Source organism: Lipotes vexillifer, unplaced genomic scaffold, assembly GCF_000442215.2.
Source record: "Lipotes vexillifer unplaced genomic scaffold, Lipotes_vexillifer_v1.1 scaffold1084, whole genome shotgun sequence".
NCBI lineage: Eukaryota > Metazoa > Chordata > Mammalia > Artiodactyla > Lipotidae > Lipotes > Lipotes vexillifer.
This window is the reverse complement of record NW_006785495.1, coordinates 248,151-266,351: the sequence shown is the minus strand read 5'-3', so window position 1 is coordinate 266,351 and position 18,201 is coordinate 248,151. Positions and strand designations below refer to the sequence as shown.

General features: G+C 40.8%; 1 protein-coding gene across 1 annotated transcript in view; it reads right to left on the bottom strand.

Moving 5' to 3' along the window:
• Positions 1–18,201, bottom strand: part of MEGF10 (multiple EGF like domains 10) — a 126,009-nt gene that overhangs the window by 26,138 nt on the left and 81,670 nt on the right. Inside the window, exons 10-13 of the mRNA XM_007457608.1 lie at positions 12,111–12,285; positions 10,704–10,824; positions 9,735–9,898; positions 7,352–7,454 (exon numbers count right to left, since the gene is read on the bottom strand). Coding sequence (XP_007457670.1) covers positions 7,352–7,454; positions 9,735–9,898; positions 10,704–10,824; positions 12,111–12,285 — 563 coding nt within the window. The remainder of the gene's footprint in view (positions 1–7,351; positions 7,455–9,734; positions 9,899–10,703; positions 10,825–12,110; positions 12,286–18,201) is intronic.

Genomic DNA, 18,201 nt, shown 5'->3' with positions numbered 1-18,201 from the left:
GGAAGGACGCGCGTACAAAAAAAAAAAAAAAAAAAAAAAATTTTTCTCTTTCGATACCATAAATGTTAAAGGAAGAAGGAACTGCTATGTTGGTAGCCAAGTTGAAAAAAAATCTTGATAAATAAATAATGTAAATCAGAGATGTTTGTATTTGCAGTGGCAACACAAAACACCAGAGAGCATGGCCCGCCTTAGTCCGGGCCCAGATAAAAGCAAACAGAACGGAATGCCAGGCAGATTAGGGATCTGGAAGCTTGGCTTTTACAACAGCCTTTCTTTTGGGAGGTCGAGCCCCTCCCTCCACCCTCACTTTAGGGACCCCATGTTCTGCTTTTAAATTACTCCCTACCCCAAGACCATGTGACAGACAGACATATGCATGTGCTACACATTTCCCACCCTCCTGCCCCAATATCTTAAAGGGTCAAATAACGAGTCATTTGCACTTGTGGCTGATTGGGTGCAAAGCACGTTGATTAAAACCCATGTGCGCTTGAATTTGCACTTCTATATCACTTGACAAAGAAAGGTGGGTCTCCCCTTACTAGGACAATTCAGGCATCACCGATCAGTGTCCGAAGCAGCAGCTCCTTTACCCAGCTGGTCAAACTCGGTGTGTGTGGGGAAACTTAGAAAGGGGGACTGTCCTTCTGGAGAGGTGCTGGGACCACTGCAGGCCTGGTTCTGCTTGCTGAAAAGAGTAGAAAAGCTGGCCTCTGATCATGAAGTTGCCTGCAGTGTTTCCTCTTTCCAGTGCCCCCCTTCCTGGCTGGGCTCAGACGAGCACCCCACCTCTCTTCCTACTCTCCTTTCCCCTCCTCATCATTATCCACGCCTTGCTAGTCCCACTCTCTTTCCTAAGGCTCCTAGACTTTGCTTTGGCATCTTAATCTCTTTTCTCTCAGTTTAGCATTTAACTTTTTTGTTCCGGAATGAATGTATCTCTAAGCCTCCTCTAGTCTTTTGCCACTGGCTATGAGGTTTTCTGTCGCAGAAATGCTCCCATGGACTCCAACCTCTTCAATCACTAGAGTAGCAAGGTAGAGCAGAAGCCAACCCACAGATGGGTAATTGCCCCTGCAATTACCGGGGTAACTTTTTAAATAACAGACAGGGCCAACAGGTAAGGTTGTGCAGGTTGTACACTGCACAAGAGCCCCTGGCTAAAGGGCTAAATTAGAGCAGAAACCCAGCTCGTTGCATTCTACCACCAAGAAGCACACTCTGAGGGAATTCCAAATCTTTTCCAAATTTGTCCAAACGGTACTTTATGGGCTGGCAATGGCTCCATCCTCCTCCTCATGCACCCTCCAGACTGTCATTTAGTAGGTGTGAAGTGGGGATCAGGAATATATGAGTTATATGAGTTAAAGGAGTTCCCAGGTGACAGTGATCTTAGCCAGGGTCAGGAACCAGCCTGGAGACTGCATATCTTCCCAGACAGCTGGAATGAAATCTTGATTAGCTGTAACACTCAGCAAAGAGGTGATCTAGCTGACTGAAGTCAGAGCAGAAAGGAAGGAAAAAAAAAAACATCAGCGTGTTTCTACTGTTTTTGGGAAAAAAACTTTATAAAGCATATCACTCCACTACTCTGGAAACACACATACACACACACACATACACCTAATTATATTTCACTGACACCTGGAATTGCAGAATAATGATTTTGAAGAGTTAGTCTCATTTTATTAGACTGTGTGTGTGTGTGTGTGTGTGTGTGTGTGTGTAGCAGAGGTGTGGGAGAAGGAGCCCAGGACACCGCCTATATCTTGTTGATGTTTCATTTTTTCCCATTTTTTTAATGCAATCTGCCTCTGTTTGATAAAGTAACCTATTGGCTAAACACATCAATAAATTAAGGTTTTAATTAAAAACATATAATAAAAGTGCATGTCTCTTCTTTTGAAAAATGCTACATTTCTTTTGGAAATAGTATCTGGGATGTCAGATGCAACTTTTGGTTAATATTTATGGTAGTACATTTTGAAAACTTATTTTATGACTAGGTAAAAATGGGACTATCAATTATATTAGAAATAAGTAAGAGTCTTGCTTCCTTTAAGAAAAAAGACCGTCAAACATTAGAAAAGAGAGTGAAGTTACAAGGATGGTGATGCGCCCCTTGGTGAGAAAGCAAGCTACCTTCCTCAGTATATCATGTCAGTGCCTGACTTCCTCAATGTGGGTATGTCAGTTTCTTTGCAAAGAGGGATAAAGGTCTCTTGACCCTTCTTTCTGGATCCATACTCCTAGGCCAGATCAGCCTCTCCCCACCCTCAGCAGCTGAGCACATTTGGTGCCTCTTCAGTATCTTGATGATTTGGTCGAGGGAAGAGCCCAGGTCCCTGTGTTAGATTTCATTGATTCCTTCACAAAGCCTCACTGTCATCCCACATACTTGCTACCCTCTCCAGCGATTCTCAACATTTCACCTAGAGCAATCTCCACAATAAGGAGGAAGGAAACAGAATCACTTGCTTCCCTGGACTGAGGTTACTTATTTTGCCCCAAACCTGATATCTAAAGGAAAAGCAAAGCTTTCTTCCTATTTTGAAATGTCCTTATGAGGTACTTACTCAAAACAAGTATGTAATGAAAAATGATGAGTCTACCCAGTTTTGACAATGAAATGGTGTTCTGTGTACATAATACAGAGTCTACTCTTCTTTCTTTTTAGAAAAATAAACCAATTCTTGATCCAACTGTAGGGTGTTTTCCAGAACTTCAGGAACTTTCTTTTCCTCTACATATGTTTGCTTATACAAGTGTGTTCTGTTGAGTGCAGGGGATGACTGCTCTAAAAAATGTCTCCCAGCAGTCTTAGATACTTACAGACCAACAGCCCAGGCAGAAGACCCACAGGAATTAGACACTGGAGCCATGAAGCAAAGAGATGGTGGGCAACAAGTGATAGAACAAATTAAGCAGCAAAACTTCCTCTCCTTTGGAGAAGCAGACCAGTCACAGATGGACAGAGGATTACAAGATTATGTTGTATGACAAAGCCACTGCATCCCCACAGGAGCTCCACAGGTCTAAGGCCAGATGGGATCATTTGTCTTACCCCATGACCCAGACTATGGAATGCAACTAACACATTTTCTAGCTGGCTTCAGGCTAAATCATATCTCTTGCTTTTCTCATATATACTTGCACATGCTTTTCACAGGCTTGTTCTAAATCATCAAAGCAGGTGGATACTTGATCAATGACTGGTGTGTTCAGGAACATCTCACATTTCCTCTATATTCATAAGACAAAAGTAGATTTGGTGGAGTATGGCCCAAAACAAATGATGTGACTTCTCTGTTAGTTAAGTTCTGAATTTGCCAGGGGGCTAAAATGCTATTTGCATCACTGTGGTCTTTGAGAACTTAGTACTGGTCACTACATTTGAGAACTTCAAGAACGCTGTGAAGTCACAAAGTCTGGTTTAATACCTGGAGGGATGTAGTTTTAACATTTAGTAATTAAGAGCCAAACAGAAACACGGGAAGGTGGAATTTCACACTGGGAAGTCAGTTATCTCAGCCTTTGCAAGTCAGGGAGGAATTAGAGGGCTAGGGAGTCCTTGTTTCTGTGGGTAGCTCCTATTGACAGAAAATGAAGTCTATTACACAAGCCTTGATCTGTTTCCCAAGGTAGCTCTCAAACACTAGAAATCAAGCACACTACAGTTTTTCTCAGTTTACTCCTGCCAGAAGCCAAAGAAGCTCTCAACAAATTCCAAAGGGCTGAGAGACACCACTGCAGAAGTTACTGTTGGCCTCCTACGTTCAAGGATCTGAAGACTTAATATTGATAAGCTGGCAATATTACTCTCATGGATCTATTTATTCAATCCTCTTTAATTTTACACCTTGTTTCTTTGCAGGAGTTAACATGCTGATCCTAAAATACATATGGAAATTCAAAGGACCCAGGATAGCCAAACAATCTGGATAAAGAAGACCAAAGTTGGAAGACTCACATGTCCCAATTTTAAAACTTTCTACAAAGCTACAGCAATCAAAAGAGTATGTTACTGACATAAGGATAGGCATATATATCAATGGAATAGAAATGAGAGTCCAGAAATAATTGCTGTCACATTTATGATAAATTGCTTTCTGACAAGGATATCAAGACAATACAGTGGGGGAAAGAATGTTCTTCTCAACAAATGGTGCTGGGACAACAGGATATTGACATACAAATGAATAAATTTGGACCCCTACCTCACACCATATATAGAAACAAACTCAAAATGTATCAAAGACCGGAATGTAAAAGCTAAAATTATAAAATGCTTAGAAGAATAATCAGGCATAAATCACTGTTATCTAGGATTAGGCAATGGTTTCTTAGATTTGACACCCAAAGTACAAGCAACAAAAGAAAAAAATAGATAAACTGAACTTTATAAATATAAAAACTTTTCTGTGGCAAAAGACACCATCAAGAAAGTGAAAAAATAATCACAGAGCGAAAATGTTTGCAAATTATATATCTGAAAAGGGACCTAGAGCTAGAATATATAAAGAGATATTACAACTCAATAATAAAAAGACAAATAACACAAGTTAAAAAATGAGCAAAGTATCTGAAGAGATATTTCTACAATGAAGATACACAGATGGCCAATAAATACATGAAAAGTTGCTCAACATCATTACTTATTGAGGGAATGCAAATCAAAAACACAATGAGATAAGATTTCACACCCACCAGGATGGCTATAATCAAAAAGATAATAACAAGTATGGTGAGGATATGGAAACTTCATACACTGCTGGTAGGAATGCAAAATGGTACAGATGCTTTGGAAAACAAGTGCAGTAGTTCTTAAAAAGGTTAAACTTAGAGTTACCATACAACCCAGCAATTCCACGCCTAAGTGTATACCTAAAATATATACATCCACACAAAAACTGTACAAGAATGTTCATAACAGTATTTTTCATAATAGCCAAAAAGGTGGGAACAACCCAAATGTCTATCAACTGATGAATGGGTAAATAAAATGTTGCCTATCCACACAATGGAATATTATTTGCCAGTCAAAAGGAATGAAGTATTGATATATGCTCCAATATGGATGAACCTTAAAAACATATGCTAAGAGAAGGAATCCAGTTACAAAATACCACTTATTATATGAATCTATACAATATCCAGAATAGGCAAGTTTACAGAAACAGAAAGTAGATTAGTGGTTGCCTAGAGTAGAGAGAAGGGTGTGGGAGGGTGAGTTGGGAGTAAATGCAGAATGACTGCTAATAGGTACTAATAGGGTTTTTGTTGTGGGGTGGTAATGAAGATCTTCTAAAATTGATAGTGGTGATGGCAGTACAATTGTTTGAATACACTAAAAACCATTGAATTCTACACTTTAAATAGGTGAATTCTATGATATGTGAGTCTATCTATCTATCTACCTACCTACCTACCTACCTACCTATCTATCTATAAAAAGGTTGCTAGTTATCAGCACTGAGCACCATGGTCCTCTCATATAATTCTCAGAAGTCTTCATCCATGCTGAAAATAAATCTCAGCGTAACTTCCCTCTCCCCCCAGCACTTCTTGGACTAAGTCCATGCATGGCAGTAGGGTATAAAAGTTAAGAGAGCTGGCTACATGGTGGGACAGCATTGGTGCAAATCCCATTTCTCATGTTTACTGACTCTGGGACTCTGGGTCAGGCCACTTAACTTCTCTTTGCCTCAGTTTCCTCATCTGTAAAAAGGAGAAAATAATATTTTCTACTTCATAGAGCTGTAAGCCTGCAGTAAGCGCTCAGTAAGCATTACTTATTATTATTTCTCTAGAGTCTTCTTTGTGTGCATTTTTGCTAAAAGGTAAGGCCACTCCATAATTTCCTCAACATGACAACTCTGGTATGCAGGCATAAGAGTCTTCTCTGAAAGACCCATTTTCTGAAAATATGAACCATCACTGAAGAGAATACTGGTCTTGTTACTATCAATTTCTCTTTTAGAGGACAAGTTAAAAAAACTATTCTGGAGGATACTGAAGAATCACCAATATGGAAACAGCTCTGTCTTACAAATCCCTCTCTCTTCTCTAAATATATATACAAATATATTTAGACACAAATATATACAAAAGCACACACAAATGACTTCCAATGAGAATATAATTTTAAACGAAAGTTTTGGTTCATTTATCTACCTCTAATCCTGTCTCCAGTTTAACAGGATTTCACTCTAAGTTGGCAATCAGCATTTAACATTTCAATTTACTTAGAGAAGAAACGTTCATCCATATATTCCATTCATTCTTTCCAATAACCGATAACTTTCCTATTGCATTCCCATTAGCAATTTTTCTTAATGAGTGTTTAAAATTCTATTTTTTGGCTTCTTTTGTCTTCTTAGAACACCCTTGAATTGATGTATCAAAAAGAAGAGCAAGATCCCAATTTGCTTGGGCATTTAGTGCCATCTCCCAAGTCTATATGTCCTAAGCGAAAACATTGGTCTTCTCCCAAGACCACTGTTAGTTTGATAAACTTCCTGGCTGAAACCAAGAAGCCATATAAATAAGGAGAAACTTCTACCTTGTGGTTAGAAAATTTGTCCTCAATCATATTATGATTTTTTTTTTTTTTTTTTTTTTTTTTTTGCGGTACGTGGGCCTCTCACTGTTGTGGCCTCTCCCGTTGTAGAGCACAGGCTCCGGACGTGCAGGCTCAGTGGCCATGGCTCACGGGCCCAGCTGCTCCACAGCACGTGGGATCTTCCTGGACCGGGGCACGAACCTGTGTCCCCTGCATCGGCAGGTGGACTCTCAACCCCTGCGCCACCAGGGAAGCCCCATATTATGAATTTTTAAGGCAAATATTATTGTAAGAAGTATTTCTAGTAATAAATATTTTAATATTTGCATATTAACCATAAAACTATTTAATAGTTTTGCCTCACTGAGGTGAACTTATTTTCTTATGATTTCAATCATTATTTCCTCAATGCTCAAAAATACCACAGAGGTCTTGCTAAACTCTTCATAGCAATTCACAATTTTGCCCTCTTGATGACGTGAATTCTGATAGTTGTATTGGGTTGGCCAAAAAGTTCGTTCAGGTTTTTCCGTAACATCCATACCAGAAGGCTCAAGAGAACTGCCCTTGCCTGATTTAACAAAAAGTCATCCCTGGATTACAGAGTAATTAGGCCTAGCAGTAATATTTCTTGGGTAAAAATTTGTCCGCTTCCTGGAGACTTTACCATATTTTCATTTTTTTCTGAAAAGTTGACCTGTGCATGTTTCTCTGAAGTAGCAAGGAACAGCGCTTAGGCACAAGTTGGCGTGTTTCCCATTTCAAGTAGTGGCCCTTGGTTCTCACCTGACCATCCGGGGAGGCAGCGGCAATGGCCCGTGGTGGGGTGGCAGCCATCCGCATGGCTGCAGTCACAGCGCTCGGCACAGTTCAGCCCGTATGTGCCATCCTGCATGGAAAATAGCAATGAGGCCTGGGAATCCCATGGTGCGAGATGAGAGGGACCTCAGTCAGCCGTTTCAGAAACAGCACCCTCCCCTCCCAAACACCTCTCAGCAGCATGCATTACAATCACCTCTTCCCATGTCTTCCTGGCCCCCCAAATATAGGCTAGGCTGCAAGAGGTAAGCATTTTTAAATCGCTCAAACCTTAGTTTATGTCTACCACACGAATGGTGAACCAACTATGCCAATATGCTGATGTGCATGTAGGCAAATATAGGTAAACATGCCAATTAATTAAAAGAATCTTTATCTCACCATGAGCCACAACTCATAAAAATATTGTCTTTTTGTTCCTAAAGATTTTTATAAAATATTTCAGTACTCCTTACAGGGCATTTTTTTCCCCATTCAGGTATAATTGACATATGTTTTATTTGTTTCAGGTCTAAAATATAATGATTCGATATTTGTTTATATTGTGAAATGATTACCACAATAAGTTAACATCTGCCACCATACACGGTTCCAGAATTTTATTCTCCTACAAGGCATTCTATTCATTAGTGAAAAGGGAAGTCTCTGACCCACATAAAGAAAGCCTAAAATTTAAAAAATAACAGTTCTAATGATGAAGCTCATTTCCATAATTTGCCAATGAGATACATAGAACTAGGAGAAATTAACATCTTTTGTCACTTTTCCTAATTAGCATCCTCCTCTCCATGATGCCATCTAAACCACATGAAACATTCTGATTCAACCTCCTGAGTGAGGATGCAGTGTGTGTCGCCACCCGCCCCCCACCCGCTCTCATCCCCTCCCAGACCTTAATGTTTTCACATGCACGTCTCGTTGGTGGTCCAGCAGAGATGAGACCCTTCACGGACGTAATCATTTAGTTTGTGGGAGAGGAATGAAAGTTCTGCATTTATAAGCCCTGCTCTTTTGCCAGGTCCTGACTGAGGGAGAGTACTACAAACCTCCCACAGCACCAAGCTGCAAAATTACCAAGAGGGAGGCACCGAAAACCAGAATTACACAGGTAGTGGGTGTTAGATGGCATAATCATTTGTCTAGTGCTTACTAAAATAAAATATTAAAAAAAACATTTTTAGGTTCTACTAATGTTTGTTCGGGCTTATAGGATTTAGCTTTGCTACAGTGTGAGCCACTAAACCATCTTCAGCCTTTGCTGATTTATTAATGCATCTAATAATATACCAAAAAAAGGACGAGATTGGGCTGGGGGCTTTGCGTTGTCCACACTCAGACTGGGAGTGAAGGGTGATCTTCAAGCCCATTTCAGAGCACTGATAATCTGTTCACTGGTGGATGACAGGAGGCAAAGCTAAGCTAACTTTGTCCTAGGGGTTTGGAGGGCATGGAATAGCCCCCGGTGAGATGCTCTCTAGCTGCCAAATGGGCTGCACTTAATGAGGAGGAAGCCCAGGGAGAAAAGCGCTCTGTGGAAGGACCCCCTCGAGGGGGCCGGTTCAGGGGGTCATGGTGTCACCTCACCATCAGATGATCCCCGGGAGGCAGAGAACACACACCACTGAGAGAATGCTTAATGGCTCAGGAGCATAGGGAGAGAGAGCAATGGAAAAGAGGGAAGGAAACTGGCCCCGTGCGTGAGAGGAAGCAAGTGAAACGGGCTGTTACTACAGAATGCACTACCCATTGCCCACCCTGATGGCCTGCGGCACACTCGGCACAGGGGTTCTGATGATGGGTGTCTCCAAAGTAGGTCAAGGGAACAGAGTCAGCCTTGAACCATGGAAATCTATGGAGATTTGTGTGACTTCAGAGATATCTGTGTTAAAAGGCAACTGTTTCCAAACCTTTCCCCACCTCACTGAGGCTTTCTGTGACACCATCACCACACCCCTTTCAATGTCCTGCCACTTTCCACCCCAAAGTCTGGAGCATTTCCATTATAATGGAAACACAACATTTGGAGAGTTGACAGGCATACACTGGGTGTTTGACAAATGCTGGTGACTGGCTGCCATGAAGATATGGGTATATTAGAATAGAGAAAACAGAGGGGAATGGTGGCGGGAACCAGGAGAGAGAGGAAGGAAGGGATTCTCACAAAGCTGCCTAACTAATTTCCACATCTATTCCTTTTCCTATCCTGTATCCAATCTGAGTTGAAACACCTCAATTCTTCTAGTAGTCACTATGGTTTGGTTCACTATCAGGCACTTTAAATCATGAAGTCTGCAAAAATAAGCTAACCCTCTGGCATCAGCTCCTCCCGGCCCTCCCAGTTGGGTCATACCTGGCAGGGAAATTCACATTTCTCCCCGCGCCATCCAGGTGCACAGGTGCAGGTCCCATCCAGGGTGTTGCAGGCTCCGCCGTTGAGGCACTGGCATGTTAAGTTACAGCCAAAGCCCCATGTGCCACTGGGACAGCTGATGGAGCAGTCCACCCCGTGCCAGCCTGCCACGACAAGAGTGCCAGGGCACATGAGCAAACAAAGGCAGCAGGGAGCTCTGCCCAGCCTTTCCAAGCCACTCTTCACCTGAGAAACATCTCAGAGGTGCACAGAAGTGCCCCTGCCACAGCTCAGGGAGCATTGGCTCTGCCACGTAAAGCCTCTACCAGAAATGAACTAAAGCACCCACACAGCTGTCAAGGATGCCAACACTGAGAAGCACTACCGGGCTATGGAGAAAGAGAGATGAAGTGAAGATGCACAACGTACATAACTCACTATCTAATGCGCAGTGATGCACATTGTGGGGTGCTGGGTTTTGTTCAGGTCAGCAAATGAAATATTTATATCGGAGGCAGAAGGAAAGTTTGTGTTTGAAAGAACAACCCCATCTTTAAAGCTGGAGCCCATGAACCATGAACAGTGAATATCCAGGATCCCGGCTGCTGCAGCAACTGTGAATAAACACGATCCGGCCCCCACGTACAATCAGGTGCTTGGCTGCATTTCTTGTCAGGACTCCAGGCCAATCAATTTAGGGGAATGGAAACATGTCTGCTTGCTTACGCTCCACCAAAGCACAGAGACTCACAGACTTTTGGAGCTGGCAGCGACTTTAGAGATCATCTCATGTGAGCCTCTCCCTCTGACTCACGAAAGCAGGAGAGCTCTCCCTGGATAAGGGTCTTGCTGAGTCCAGGCACCGTATTTCTGCACAGCTGGAGCTAGAATCCTAGTTAAAGTTTCTTTCCTGTGCCTTTAGGAGTTAACAGGACTAGGATCAGGTAACAGGCTCATTCACCCACTCACCTGCTTTGCAAGTACAAGACCCATCCACAGGAGAGCAGACAGCATCGTTTCTACAGCCGCAGAGAGAGGAACAATTTATCCCATAGGTTCCCAGAGGGCACGGGGTAGAGCAGTCAATTCCCTAGATGGGCGCAAATAGGAAAATGCATGCAATTTTACCACATGAAATAAGGCCAACACAAATAAACAAAAATATATCTTGTCCATGCTAATTACAGTCCCTCTCTAATTTTAACACGTTGTATTTTTAAGAGTTGTTATAACATCACCACTATACTAATTGTACAGATTCAAGGGCAATGTTAGCTGGCCTATATTTAGGATACAGTATTGAATAGGACCCAAAAAAAGCCTGCTGCCTTCATTAGTTTTCCTTGGTAGCAAATAAATTCAAAACCCTCTGTCCTTGCTCAGACAAGTAGATATAGAACAACAAACTGTAGCTGTACAATTACTGTCAATAAACATAAATATGAACTATACATTAAATTGCAATGCTTCCCAGACTGCCTTGTATAATACGTAATACGATTAGTGGGTGAGGCAAAGGAATAGAACACACTCAGCCAGCAGCATGATTCAATTTATTATCTGACAGGGAGCGTTAAACATAGAAGTTGGTTACCAAAGGTGACTGGAGGTCACCCTCCTTTAAAAACAGAAAAGACTCTTAAGGATAATTCAAGGGCTCAACCAAAGAATTGTGACACATGTTAGAAAATCCTGTAAAGATCTCAGCTCTGAGACCTTATGACCCACTCATTCTATATTACGTGCTCTGGAGTAATCATCAACATCCTTCACAGTTTAATGTTCTCTTAAAAAGGGGAGAAAATAACTCAAGAACAACCCATTTTCCTTCAAAACAAAAATTTCTAATCTGTTGCTAAGAAATCCTGGAAACTAGGCAAAATTCTTCTCTGTTAGCTTATAGGCATATTTGAAAGGTCTAGATTCTCAAAGGGACTGAAAAACTTATATACTACTAATCCTTGGATATTAGTATATAATAAATGCTAACTTGATGTAGTATGCACCTTCAAATTGCATGGAATTAAAACAAAAACGGTTGACAATAATACATATCCTACTTGGAAAATTGCTACCTATAAAACATGATAAAATAATTACATAAGGAATAATTAAAATACACCTTACTTCATGACATATATTAATTAAATAATTAAATATTAATGCCACTTTATAGTTTCACTGGCTTGCCCAGTCATCATTCTCAGGTATTTATATCTCTTATTATTACTTTTCTCTTTATTTTCTTTCTTGTTAATGATGCGATTGATTTTTTAGCACATTCATTGGACTTCAGAAAAGGTCATATAAATCATGGTATCAATATGCTCCAAGTTGCACCCCTTATCTCCTTCCTCCACAGCCCAAGCCACTCACTTTGAATCCTGGGGCACAGGTGCACTTTCCTGTCACACTGTCACAGTCAGCCCCGTTTTGGCAGCTGCAGATCTGTTGGCAAGCTTCCCCGTAGAATCCAGGAGAACATGTCTCATTACAGTAGAGTCCTGACCAGCCTGGCTTGCAGGCACACTCTCCAGACATGGGGTGACAGCTGAGAGACGTGGATGAAAGGAGCAAGTCACTCTCGGGTAAACATGACACCCAAGGCCCGTGCAAATGTTGCTTTAGCCATGATCATTAAATGTGTGGGTAATCCCATGCACGATAATTTAAACTTCATTCCCAGTCTTGGTATGATTTAATTAATCGGCTGAAACCTGATTGGTACCACAAATGTTGCATGAAATCAGCATCATGTTCTAGCAGGATGACTCTAAACAACTGTGTCCTTTTGTCTGAAACTCATTTTAATTTTTGTAAAGTGAAAGCACTAATTTGATAAGATGTCAACTAGATGAGACTATCTAAAGAACTCCATCCAATGAACACTACCAAGGCAGTTCACCAGAGTGATGTCCAAGGAACTCCAGGAGCAGTGACCTTTTCAGTCTATTTCTTCTCTCGGCTCCCCATACCTGGTGGCGGAGCAGCTGTCTCTACCTGAAACAGCAGTCGCATTGATGGGCCGGGCAGCCAGCTGTCACTCCATAGCAAATGGACACATCAGCTGCGCTAAGAGGCACGGGTTAGCGAGGCTCACACAACAGGGTGCTCTGTAACGCTCAAAACACATGTGCTTCTCGCCAAAGGAAAATCTGAACAATCAAACTAGCTCTGCTCACAACTGAAAGACTGTTGAAGATGGTCTTTCTCCCCTGATGGAGATAAAACCCTCCCCTTAACTCAGGCCAACAACAAAACCCACTGTTCCATCCAGACATTTGCTAAATGACCTCTCACCAGAGGACTGTTCATAGATTTTCTGCAAAGAACCATGACCTGGAAGGGATGAAGACTGAGGCTGTACATTCCAGCTCTCCAACTACCTGGTCAACATTAGTGAAAACACATAACCTCCCTGTGCCTGACATCCTAATCTGCCAACTGAGGGTCTCAGCCACACCCCATAATCTCATTTCCTATCTCTTTTTCTTAAAGAAAAGGCCTGTGGGTTAGATAGTTTGTTACTCATTTTTAGAAATTTATTTAAATATACTTTTAGGCCCCTATTGCGACTAAGTGCCCAGAAGCAAAGGCCTAGGCATCTGTCACAAGCATTACTCAGGAAACACGGCAGGAAGAAATATTCAAGCACAGCTCTACATTTAAGATGGTTTTTTGGGTATATAAGGTTTGGAATCATAAGACAAGAGTTTGAATCTCAAATCAACTTAGAACTACTCAGATCTACTTATCTGCTATTTATCCTTGGGCAAAATACCTGGCATCTCCATGGCTTCTCAAATTTAACCATCAAACACGGAGCTCTGGTTCTTCCCTTTCTTCATTCCTCACTCAGTGTTTCCTTTCAACTGCTTTCCACTGAAGTAATGGCACCACCAGCCACTCAGTGGTTTAAGCTAAAAACCTCACAGTTATTCTTGATAACTCCTTCTCCCTCATCTCCCATATTAACTTCATCACTAGGACCTAACCATTCTAACTCCAAAATATGTCTTGAATCTATCCACATCGCTCCATCTTCAGTGTCACCATCCCACTCCAAGGCAAGGTCATCTGTCTCCTACACTCCTGAATAGCCTTCCAACTTTCTTCCCTGCATTCACTCATGCCTCATCACCTAAAAAGTAGATCATATGGTATCATTTTCCTTAAAACTCTTCAAAGACTCCCTTTGAAGCCTACACTCAGAATAAAATCCATACTGTTTAATACAGCTAGAGTGAAGATTATTTATTGTCTAAACCAGGACATTTTTAAGAGTGAAGGGGGAGTTACTAATAATTACATTAGGACAACAGGCCTAAACCAAACAGTTCCTATGACACCAGATATATGATGACCCTAAATATAGCCCATAGGCCTTCATCATTTGGCTACTGCCTTCTTTCCGACCTCTTCTTTCATCATTATTCTCTCTTTCTTATTATGTTCAACCACAATAGATTTCTTTTAGTTTGTAAGAGCATTGAGGTTTTCAACTTAAGGGCTTCACATGGGCTATTCCATATGCCAGGAATGCTGTCTCCCTACTCCTGGCCTAGCTCTCTCCATCTTATCCTTCCAGGCTCAGCTTAAATCTCTCTTACTTAGGGAGGCCTTCCCTGACCACTCATGTTTCAGTTAGGTCTCTCCTATTATTCTCTTTCATTGCACCCTGCTCATCTCACTTAACACAATCTGTAATCTTATATTTATTTTTATAATCCTTCCCCTGTCTTCTTTCCCCTCTAGACTTCCAGCTCCACGAGGACAAGAATTCAGGGTGTTTTGTCACCTGGCCGTGGGCACAGTAGCCCACGGTAAGCACTGATTGAGCGAACAGGTGAAACTGTCAACAGTTGATGTGTGGCGGGGTCTGACTCCAGGGATCGTGCTTTCCCACACAAATCTGCTTCCCCTGACCTCTCGAAGTCATCCAGCAATGTTAAATTATAATCTGTATGCCTGCATACAAAGGCCAGATTTCCCCTAAAATTAGTTTTTTAAATGTCAAATTTATGACTTAAAAGGAATCACCATTAATTGCAGGAGACAGTCACTTAAGTGACATTTATGATGATATTGTAAGCGGATGCACAGACTAGCACTGAATGTATGCTAACACCATGCTAAGCAATCCATGTGCATGATTTCATTTAATGCTCACAGTGTTAGGTATGATTCCATTTTATAAATGAGGGAAGAGAGACCTGGAAAGAGGAATTTATTCAAAGTCTTGCACAGGTAGTGGCAGAATCAAACTTGAACCCAGATTTCTTTCTTTGTTTTCACACCAAAGGAAAAGGAAGTTTGATAGCAGCCTGCTAGGAGGGCTATATATGAAAAAGAATGGCTAAAATTTAAATTTTAAAACTGCAAGGATAAAAGGGTTAGCAGGACCAATAAAAGCTTGTATTGTGCAAGAAGCATGGACAAATTTAAGTTTATTTTAGAAAGGCCCTACATATGACAAAAAGAAAAGAAATATTCCAAGTGATGGATTGGTTAAAGTAATTCACCTTAAGATACTATTTAAAAAAAGGACAACTTTTGATAGAAAATATTATTCTACATTAAAAGGTAGAAAATAATATTCATGGTATAGATATAAATGTTAAGCAGAATAGACAATTCGGGGACAGGGAATTGAACTAAGCTAGAGGCAGGCAGAGAAATTGATATTCAATGCCCCCCACTGAGTATTAGTGCAGCACACTGGTTCTCAAATTGATTGACACCAAAATTAGTATTCTGCAATTTGTAATTATATGTAGGAAGCCAGAGCACTTTGGAGGCATTTGACGGGTTCTCATGCAGGCAGCTTAATTGATAATGAGATTTACATGTTGTTGTTAGAGCAGCAGAGTGGAGGTTGAAGGGTAATATCCTCCTACCTGATTTCTTTCTAAAGAACAGATTGCTTTGTGTAATATGAAGATAGGATTAAACACAGATAGGAATATCTACCATTTTTTACACATATATAACTAGATAAAAATATTCTAGTAAAGTTTTTCAGTTTAAGAGTTAAATTATTACAGGTATCCCATATAATATTGACTAAAATAGAATGAATCATTGAACTTCCTTTTATTCATTTCCTTAGATATTATTCATGCTCAAATATATGAAAATTAGGTGGCATTTGCAAATAGGCACACCCTGATTGCCCACAGCTATTAAATGTCCTTATTAACAAGAGCTAATATACATATCCCATGTGGCATCTCAGTGAATCTTGAATTTTGTTTTCCTGTTCAAAATCATTTCCACTATAAAAGTTAGTTTTAAGAAGTCCAGTTCACAGAGAGTGTCCTTAGGCTCTATAACAGTGCTGTAATTTAAAATACTAATATCACTTATAAATATATTTAAATTCATTTCAACCTTACGATAGCTTGCAAAATAAAAATGGCTACAAACGCTTTGTAACTCCTCCCACTAAGAGGTGGAGTGTAACAAATCTGGACTTGGTTGTGTTACCTGATTTGTCTAAAAGGACATTAGCAAACATGACAATAACCAAAGGTTTGAAAAGTGTTTCCATGTTGGGGCTTGCCCTATCTCTTGCTGCTGTTGGAAGCCAGTCACCACTTACAGAAGCCCAGGCTAACCTGCTAGATGCTGGGGACATATGGCTCAGTTACTCCCATCACCCAACTAAATGCCAGACTTGTGAGTGAGGAATTCCAGTGAGGAATTCCAGGAATTCCAGCCTCTAGTTGATCTTCCAGCTGAACATAGGCAGACCAGCAGAACAACCACCAAGCTGAGCCCAGCCCAAAGAATCAAGCAAAAAAATAATTGTTGTTTTAGACCACTAAGTTTAGGGTAGGTTTTTTTTTTTTTATGCAGCAAAACTAACTGATACAAACCCTTACTCAAATATACGGCTTCAATATATGTCAATACATACATATCTACAGAAATAAAAATTTACCTAAAGACACTGTAAACTGATAGTGTGCATTGCATTAGTTATTTCATTAATTATGACAAAGACTTTTAGGATAAATATACATCATGTATTATGCAATATCAAGCTACACTCTTGCCTGATTAAATGGTAAGTTAGACTTTCAATTAATACAAAGATTCTATGCCTTTTGGCTCAAAGGGAACCTTGTGTTTCTAGGAATTTTACATAGAAGTTCAAGATATAAGAATAGATGGGTGGGGCTTCCCTGGTGGCGCAGTGGTTGAGAGTCTGCCTGCCAATGCAGGGGACATGGGTTTGAGCCCTGGTCTGGGAAGATCCCACATGCCGCGGAGCAACTAAGCCCGTGAGCCACAACTACTGAGCCTGCGCGTCTGGAGCCTGTGCTCCACAACGGGAGAGGCCGTGACAGTGAGCAGCCCGCGCACCGTGATGAAGAGTGGCCTCGCCTCGCCGCAACTGGAGAAAGCCCTCGCACAGAAACGAAGACCCAACACAGCCAAAAATAAATAAATAAATTTATGAAAAAAAAAAAGAAAAAAAAAAAGAATAGATGGGTGGCTTCAACTGTGAATTCAAAAAGACAGAGTCATTATAATCAACATTCAACTGGTCTTAACAGAAATTTGTACAGGCTAATTTTACAAAATAGCTGTCATTATTTAGAGAAGCCACTTCATAGGCTAATTGTTTTTTAATCTTCTGATTATTTGTTATACGTTATTAGACAGATTTTAGTGTTCTTTTGATCTATGTGACTATCAAATAAGTTCATGTACTTGTTTGTTAAAGCATACATGCTTAGGTACACATGACCTATGTCAAAATTATATGGTACTGACGTCAACCTAATAACTGTCCACTTGCACCTTGCAGCTACTAATATGGTAACTAAGTCCAACAAAATCAACATTTCCTCTGCTTCTCCAATTCTTCTCATAGCAGAGATCCTTTGTATAGGTTTATTAATCTATTTGATTTCAGGCTGCATCTGTATACAATGAAACAGCACATTGGCATTAAAAAGTCCTTAGCCATTACTAACAACTTGAGCCAAACTAATGAGCCAAACTTATGACTTGTCCCTAATCCTGCCAGCTCCTTCAACACTAAAGAGTTGGAAAACAAAAACAAAGTCCTGCAGAGATTATTCATTTTTATTCCCCAAACTGTCATGTAAAGAGTGGCAATATTTTCCAATGAAGAAAACCAGAAGTTGACTAAAGTAGCTTACTAAGTTGCTTGAGACACATTAAGAATGCACTTCTTGGGCTTCCCTGGTGGCGCAGTGGTTGGGAGTTCGCCTGCCAATGCAGGGGATACAGGTTCTTGCCCCGGTCCGGAGGATCCCACATGCTGCAGAGCGGCTGGGCCCGTGAGCCATGGCTGCTGGGCCTGCACGTGCGAAGCCTGTGCTCCGCAATGGGAGAGGCCACAGCAGTGAGAAGCCCGTGTATCACACACACAAAAAAAAAAAAAAAAAAAAAAAAAAAGCAACTTTTTTATTATTTCCCACAAAATAGTTTT